The sequence below is a fragment of the Typha latifolia genome, chromosome 5 (assembly GCF_019914945.1).
Source record: "Typha latifolia isolate L0001 chromosome 5, TyphaL0001v2, whole genome shotgun sequence".
NCBI classification, from domain to species: domain Eukaryota; kingdom Viridiplantae; phylum Streptophyta; class Magnoliopsida; order Poales; family Typhaceae; genus Typha; species Typha latifolia.
The window spans coordinates 9,245,410-9,254,040 of NC_133090.1; the positions used below are offsets into that span (position 1 = coordinate 9,245,410).

The following is an 8,631-nucleotide window of genomic DNA, read 5'->3' on the forward strand; positions in this document are numbered from 1 at the left end:
GAAGTCCGGAGGAGGATCAATCCACTCCTTACAAACCCGATTAGTTAAAGTAAAACTAGCTAAGTTGTTTGCCACAAGATTGTTACGTCTACTAGTGTAACAGATCCTAGTAGTAGTAGATTGTCTAATCCACTCAAGGTAGTCATTAATGGGAGGGGCAATTACTCAGTCTATCTGGTATTTATCCCAACCATTAATCATGTTGACTAGATTGAGACAGTCACTAAACAACCAGATCATTCTCCCATTTGCCAACGTGAGGGCTTCCTTGATTAACGAGTAAAGCGCCTGTGCTTCTCCATGCAAAGTGCTGTAACAATCTTCTAGGAAGAGAGCTTTCCCCAAGCGAATGTCCAAGGGGAAAACCAAAAAGGTGAAGCTAGCACCACCTTCGTTCGAGCCCCTCTATGCAGCGTCCGACCATCTAACAATATCCCCGTCAAGCATGTCTGCACTACATTGTGTAAAGGAGGTGGAGGCGATAGATTGCTTCGAGGGATCTAATGTATTCGGTAGTGATGAAGCCTCCATTGGGATGGAATCTACCGTGGCTATAACTTGTCGAGGACAAGGTTTTTCGCTGCCAAAAATAAGCTTATTCCTTGGCATCCAAATCTCTAGAGAATGTTGAAACAGTAAACAGTGACTTTGTAGTCCTTCAGCGCCGACGTAATAGTAGTAATCCAATCTTCAAACATGATAGGAGTATTGCCTGATCTTAGACCTAGTCTGTTCATAAACCACACCGCCCTTGCAAAGTTCCATTGGAGGAAAACATGCTCTAAAGATTCTAGTTCATTGGAATAGAACGAACAAGTTGGGTCGATTTCCTTTCTTCTGCAGTGAAGAGCCTGTCTGACAAGAACGGCCCCAACCAAACATTTCTAATTTCTAGATGAACATCTTCACTCTCAGCACGGTAGCTTTGTTGTTCCATATCAACTTCCAAAGACTCTATGCACGTGTCGAGGAAGAGGAGCTCAACTAACTTCCGTTAGAGAGAGAGAGAGAGAGAGAGAGAGAGAGAGAGAGAGAGAGAGAGAGAGAGAGAGAGAGAGAGAGAGAGAGAGAGAGAGCAGTAAGTAGATTTAGAGGTGAAATTCCCCTTGGGCAATGGCTTCTAGATAGGGTTATCTCCTCTAGGGAAAAGAGCGAATTGACTAGGTGTGAGTTCCACTTGTTCTCGGATATTAGATCTTTGATCATTAGGATTGCTGGGATCGAAGGGTGAAGTTGGCAAGTCGAAAGCTAGAGCCAAGGACTGAAACGAGGATGAATAGAGTCTCCTTTCCCGATCTCCCATATCACATTTTTTCTGAATTGAGATCTAAGACTTAAGATGGCCAACAAAAAACAAGTCGAGCACTGCGATTTATGGAAAACTTTTATACTTACATTTCAAATTAAGAAAGAAAAAGGAAAGATATTTATAACTTATAACTACTAATGTTTATGGAAGTTTAAAATGTTCCATTATCTAATAATCTAAGATTTTTAATCAGCTTGTTATCAAATAAGGTATTAGAACATTTTTTTCCCTGAAAATCACGAGTTAAAATCTTGACTACTCATCTAATCTTTATTATCCTATTATTTTTTATCTTTTTTAGGTAAACAACTTAAGCTTATAAATCAATTAGTTTATCAAATATAATATCAGGACTAATTTTATTACATGTGAAAAGACGGGTTATGCATAAGTTGCATAGTGGTCTAATATCACATTACATTCGAAGAATTAAATTGTATAATTTAAGCTTCAAATTTTTCATATATATATATATATATATATATATATATATATACATAGTTCATGAGTTAAAAAATAATTAAATCTAAAAAAACTTTAATAAGCCGGTGAAGTAGGGCCCACCTCTCCACAATCACATGCGCACATTGCAGTTGGGAAACCAAGTCCCAATTCCAACCCACACTTCAAAGTCCAATTTGTTTATTACCCACTGCTGCTCTCTGGAGTAGTGCGCATGCAGTAAAGCAAGCAAGACAAGCATGAACACTATCTCATCTCATTGTGGGCAAAAGGGATAGTTTTGTGGTACCATTAGCATCTCTTGCAATGCCATCCTTTGGGTGCATCCCATGTCAGTGTCTACTATTCTCTCTCTCTCTCTCTCAGTGGCTTTCACATGTTTGGGCTCTCTAATGTGAAGTGGGCATGACTGAAAAGAAGACAAGGTTAGTTGCTTAAATGATTATTGGATAAGCTTTGGTGGAAATTGTTCCACATATAGCTCTGTCTTCTTTTGAACCAAAACTTCAAACTAGTTTAGAAGATGGTATAAACCTTTAATACAATAGAGCAACCAGTATAAAGATTGTAATCTTTTTTCTTCTTTTTTTCCTCCAAGAATTCCTCCAAGAGATTGCAATAAGTCGCTTACAAAATCAAGCCCAGCTAAAAGTTGGATCTGTCATGGGAACTTTGGTTATTCATGCTGTATCTACTCCTTTTCTAATGGAGAATTACTGATGGCTTTTGATTTTATAAACCTTTTAGACTTATTCAACAATGGATGTTGTTAAATATTGATCATATAACGTGAATAAAGGTCATGACTTAGGAATACTTTAAAAACCTGACTGACCTCATATCATATATGAAACGGGTCATATTAAATTATATCATGTAGACATTGGACTTCATGAATTGAGTCTAATTATCTTTTTATTGATTCATATTTATATAAGTCTTTAAGTAAAATTTAGTTAAGTCATGTAAACCCATAAGGTAAATCCAATTAATTCAAATAAACATTTAAGTTAAGTTTAGTTAAATCAAGTAAGTATTTAAGGTAAGTCCAATTAAATTATGTATACAAATCCTAATTCGAGTCATGCAAACCTTTAGTGCTAATTCTAATAGAATTTATTGTACCCGACCTCTATATATAAAAGGTTTGTGCTACTTTGTTTGGTCATCCAAGCAGCCAAGATATTATTGAGCTTAGCTAATTTATTATTATTATATTTACCGTATAATCTTAGTTGTTAGATTGTTTTATTCTTCATAAGAGTAGATCTTAATCATAGAATAAATTCGAGCTTCCAAACTCTAGCCACCATCCTCCACCACAAGTCACCCTACTATATAGCCATCTACTTCCACCTTCTGACGATTACCATAATGTCGAATATTTTCACTTTTATCCCATTCTGACATTGCTTCACTATTTTATTTTTAACTTTTCACTCTGACCTCCGATTCATGTAAAACCAAAATTATTAAAATTCTAACTCATGAGGCTATCACTCCATAAAATATCATAATTTTATTACATCCGGGTTTTTTCAAATCTAATTCGTAACACATCTTTCATGGATATGTGATGCAGGATAAACTCATCGATTATAGATTTGAGAAGAACAAATAGGAAAAATAACTAAACCTGAGGAATCACCAACCGGGGCGTCATAATCCATCAATATTGAAATCCACCAAATAGTCAATATGTGAAAACTTTTAAAATATTCATCAATGATTACAAGTCTTTATATTAGTAAAGCAAAGCGAAAGACAAAAAGAAAGATCAAAAGAATTAGAAAGTTCCCATGGCCATTGGGCATAGGATCCAATTTGGAAGGATTCAGTAACAAAAGAAAGAAATAAACATGCCATATGCAATCTCATCATACGGATAACTACAAGATATTATAGTTCTTAAGCAGGTAATACCAAATTTCAAAAATGGTTCGAACATCACCAATACAAACCCCTTTAAACACAACATAAGGATGGTAACGGAAAGCTCACCAATTTAAGAAGATATATCTCACTGGAAAAGGAAAGGCACATCTTTGGTAGCTATATACAATAGTATCAGAAAGTATAGTTATAACTTATAACTCCCTGTAGAAATTGAGTCTGTCACCCTTGTTGCTGCTTTCTAGCATCCTATTAAGGACAACAGTTGCTGCTCCCTGGCCTGAAAATTTATCCTCTTTTGGATTTTCTGCAATTTGCAATGATGAGACAGCTTGAGCTGCTATGAATCCTGGACATATCTCAGTTTGTTGACCTCTCTCTAGATAATATGGTACTTGGAAATCTCTTAAATGACCACGAGTTGGTAATGACTGCCCCATCCCCCAATCAGTCAACCTTACTCCGGATGCATATGGATCAGCAGCCAACTCCAGTCCACCGACAGAGTATCTAATGAAGCTTCGAGTGTCTCCCAAAGAGTTGGCGTTGCTAGAATTATCCCAAGGATTACATTTTCTGTACTTGTTCAGCATGAAATGACAAGGTTCCTCTGTATCCTCTCCTAAAAGGACATGAAGAGCAACTGCCTCAGCAATAGCAGCACCTTCCTCATCTAATCTTTGTTGCTCTTCTTTCTTCTTCTGTTTCTTCTTCTCTAATTCAGAGATTATGGCTGCAGAGGTTGCAAGTGCTTTCTCTAGGCGTCTCTTTTTCTTCTCAGCCTGTTTCACACGGTCTAATTCATCTTTGGCTTGTTTCTTCTTCCCTTTCTTCAAGACCTTACCTGCTTGGCCGCATCCACCTTTCTCCATGACAAGTATGCCTCTATTTACTTGTGTCAGTTTATTATCTTCTAATAACTACTTTGAAACAACAATAACCATCTTTCCTTGGATTTAAAATCTAATAAACTTTCCCTATGATCTTGACCACTTCTTGAACCTGACGACTAATTTAAAGCCACACCATAAGTCTACACCCACTCAGGCCTGAATGAGTATCTCATTTTGCGAAAAATGCAATCCCAGATGGAGACAACAGGAGAGAGCAGGAGAGAAAAATAATAAGCACTTGTTAATGCATCTTTTGTGGCTTTCTTCTGCAAGTTTCCACAGCTCAGACTCTGGCCCATTTCAATACAATCCCAATAGAGAAATAAGAATCTTAGCAATATGATAGTGAAGGTAAGAATGTGCAACTGAACAGCTCATAAGGCTCTCCTACTGCATAGAAAAAAATAAATTGAGGCATTAGATTCTAAAATAAACATTTTAAAAGAGAAAAGTATCATTGGGAGATATGAATGTACAATCAAATAGCTGGCAAGGCTCTTTTACTGCATCGAAGAAAATTAATTAGGCATTAGATTCTAAAATATGATGTGAGAATGAAATACAGTAGCCTAGCAGTAAAAACTATCCTCAAAAGAGAGGCCATAAATGCATTTGATCAAGTGTGCAAAAGTCAATGAGATCCACTCAAGCATAGAATAGAAAGAAAAATTGTAGATAACATTCCAATGTGCGCTCTTGCATGACAACATGGGATCATGCGTTCAGTGAACATCAGCTTAAAAAGTTGAAATGCTTCCCTGTTGTGATGCACTATGAGTTACCATGCTTCCAAAATTAAAATGCTTCCCTGTTGTAGTACACATGCTCCATTTGTTTATAAGGAAGACAAACTTCAGATCTGAAGGTTTATTACAAAAGCATCATTGAATGAATCAAAATAATGCATTGAGTTTCATTTTACACAAATATGTTAGTTCTATTTTTTCATTGATAGGATTAGAATCTTCCAGATAGAAGGATTTCTTATTAATGAATTAAATGTTAGGAAACTATTCTATTTTATTATGTTTATAGAAAAATAGTTCAATGTCTAAAAAAAGAAGTACAAGTCCAGAAACCATCATCTTCTTTCCCTTTTTCAAATCTTTGTTTATTTATTTCATTCTTGTTAGCTTTGGAGCTCAGTGTACCTTAAAAATAACATCCACAGAGACTATACGAAGTAACCAATGCAGCAAGTGAAGGCTTTCGGCCAATCAAAGTCACCGTTCGCCCCATGCAATAGTAAGGCATTCATCAAAACCATAATTGGGATTTTAAGATAATTTGTACACAATTAAAAGATCTTTGAAGCTAGGTTCTATAATAAGCAGAACTCCAAAATAGATGAAAATTATACAAACATGCATAAGAGTTTAGATGAAGCTAATCTTTAAATCCTTGAACTTTGTCATAGTATCAAGATCAGACAAGTGAACTTTAAGAGTTTACGTGTAACCATATTAGGTAGTTAAAGATCAGAGAATACAACTTTACACGGAATACCAACAAACTAAGGAAAACTACAAATCATATGATAGACTTGCCACAAGGTCTCAGTGTTAATAGTGAACTGTCTGACACATATACATCCACCAACATTGCCTTCCCGGGCCTCATCTATTTGCAAAATTATCTTATAAGCAACAACCAAACAAAGCACTATATTAATGAACAAAATCCTCAGTTCGAGTTGTACGCTGTAACGCTGCAACTCACCTAACAAAATAAGATAACCTTTGAGTAATGAAAACAAGGGAGATCAGATTTATTAACTACACATGAATTCTCAATATCTATCAAGGAAAAAAGTCAGTGATAGCCCCATTAATGACAACAAGAGTGCATGCAACAACCACCAATTACAAAGAAGTAAAGATGCCTGATGCATGACAACTCAAGAGTATATGCAGTCAAGATTTGTATTCATGCCATGACTCTGAATATTGAATTTTAAGTAGCTGAAGTATATTTTTGATTAAATGGAATGAACAAAGCATTCATTTTGTCCTATTGATATAAAAAGATTCTACAGACTTAAACAGTCACCAGCTTAATATGGCCCAAAATATTCCAGTAAAGATGGATCCATTAGCTTCTTAAGTTAGATTTAGTTCATTACTAAAGAATTTCTTATTCTTTTCCTTCCTTCTTCCTGTCTTTATTTTACTTTAGAGATTAGACGAGTAGATTTGATACAGAATCGAAAGTCGAAACACAACAAGTTGCACACTATCAAAGCATCTCTAAGGCATGAGTACTGACTACTACTATCCTAGGGGTATTTGATTATAACACCAACTTCGGCAGTGGATACATATTTATCCTGTCATTGCACACAAAGTAATCTGGTACATCATTATCACACCAATTCCTCGATCAATTTATATGCGAATCTAAACTCGACCAAACATGAGAATGAAGGCTTAAATTTCACAATTACCTTGAAGAAACTTTAATTTCCCAAGAAGTTCACAATCCTAATTCCATCTTCACTCCTATCAAAACAAAGCAAATATCCTTTATCCAACGCAATCACCGAAACTAGCAGCAAAAGTAAAGGTTGACGCTAGTTGACCTAGAACGACGAAACAAATTCCCTCAATAAAATGGTTCAGATCTAAGAAGAAAAGATTACAAGGCGAGAAATTTAGATCAAATTACATGCAAAAAAATAATGAAAAAAAAATCCTAAAGAAGGGGCGTAGCAGATAGCTCCATACCTGCAACGGTTACGGCAGGGAGAGTCGAATCCGAGGCTACTCCGTCCTCATACAATAGAGAGAGAGGGAAAGAGAATTCTAATCGTCTCCGCGTAAGGGTTTCGGATCTGAGACAAAAGACCTAAATTTTCCACAGAGAGAGAGAGAGGAGTGAGGGACTTTAGGAACCGAAGCACATGCTGGCCACGTGAGCAAATGGCGAAGCCGCGAAGGCACGAAAAGGGTGTTTTGGTCATTCCGTAACAGGTCTCAGCGGCCGAGGGGGGGGCCCGGCTTCCGCATAGAAAAGTCTCTGCTTGCGTTTGATCATCCAGGGCACGTCAACTAGGCTTCTCATGGTGACGTGGAAGAAGGATTTTAAGTTCCGCATGAAACGTTTTATGCGAACGCCTGGGAACGAGGATGGTGTGATTAAGGATCGGCTGTGAAGACGGTCGAATGGGGCAGGTACAATGCCACCGTACATAGGTAGTGGGGGACTGCTGAGGGGGCACCACGCGGCGCTGCCTTATCCACCACACAATGCCAGTAATACCCCCGGCTTGCGGGCCCCATCCGTCTCAAACCCGAGTGCATGACTATAGAATATTAGGAGTGCAAATCCCAGTGTGTTAGTGCACTTTAGGCCTGTGAACCGAACTAATTTCCCGAATAGTTGATACTCAAATCTATTTACCTAAATAGGTGACATTTCTGTCACAGGACACTCTTTTTCATAGGCAAAAGGGCCCGCTCAACCTCCTATGTAAGCATGTAGCTTTCCTCACACGTATAATAATAATAATAGAATAGGCGGTGAAAAAACATAAAACGCTCTTCTATTACTAAAAAGCTATCAACTCACTTACCACATTTGATAGATTATAAGAAGCTGAAGCCTAGCTCCTTCACTTTTACATTGAGGGGTTTTTTATTTTATAAAAGTGGAAGGATCTAGTCTTACACTGAATGAACATATTTTAAGCTTGTAAAACTATAACATAAGTGGACTGCTCTAAGACGAAGTGAGTCATCCACAAAGTTGTATCTTATATTAAAAATTAGTGCTAAACTTGATTTTTATTTTTGTCATATTATTTTATCTAGCTAATTGGTGTGTTACTACTAAGGTTATTTTGGTAGTCATCATACTTATTAAGAGCATATTAGGAATAGTTTTATCTTGTTATGTATGTGTCTTGTTTAGTCATATGAAGGAAGAGAATCCATCTTGGAGTTTTGCTAGATAGAAAGTGAGTGACCTTCTATTCTACCTCCTATATTTTCTGTGGGCTTGTCTTGTATTTGGTAACTTTCTATTTATGAAGACTTGGCGTTATTGGGTTTATACCTTGATTATTATCTCTTAAGA

General features: G+C 36.7%; 1 protein-coding gene across 3 annotated transcripts; it reads right to left on the bottom strand.

Moving 5' to 3' along the window:
* Window positions 1-3,651: 3,651 nt before the first annotated feature.
* LOC140788653 (uncharacterized) lies at window positions 3,652-7,486 on the bottom strand. Of its 3 annotated transcripts, none has more exons than XM_073138012.1 (3): window positions 7,281-7,486; window positions 7,001-7,055; window positions 3,652-4,947 (listed from the first exon to the last, which is right to left on the bottom strand). In XM_073138012.1, exon 3 carries the CDS (start codon window positions 4,534-4,536, stop codon window positions 3,859-3,861), a length of 678 nt encoding a protein of 225 aa, XP_072994113.1. In that variant the 5' UTR covers window positions 4,537-4,947; window positions 7,001-7,055; window positions 7,281-7,486; the 3' UTR covers window positions 3,652-3,858. The 3 variants fall into 3 exon arrangements, with proteins under 3 accessions (XP_072994113.1, XP_072994111.1, XP_072994114.1); XM_073138010.1 differs by having other exon boundaries at window positions 7,001-7,135; window positions 7,281-7,467; XM_073138013.1 differs by lacking the exon at window positions 7,001-7,055 and having other exon boundaries at window positions 7,281-7,480.
* Between the last annotated feature and the right edge of the window lie 1,145 nt (window positions 7,487-8,631).

Coding starts and splice junctions, on each gene's coding strand:
- LOC140788653 (XM_073138012.1), bottom strand. CDS start 4,536: ATGGAGAAAGGTGGATGCGGCCAAGCAGGTAAGGTCTTGAAGAAAGGG.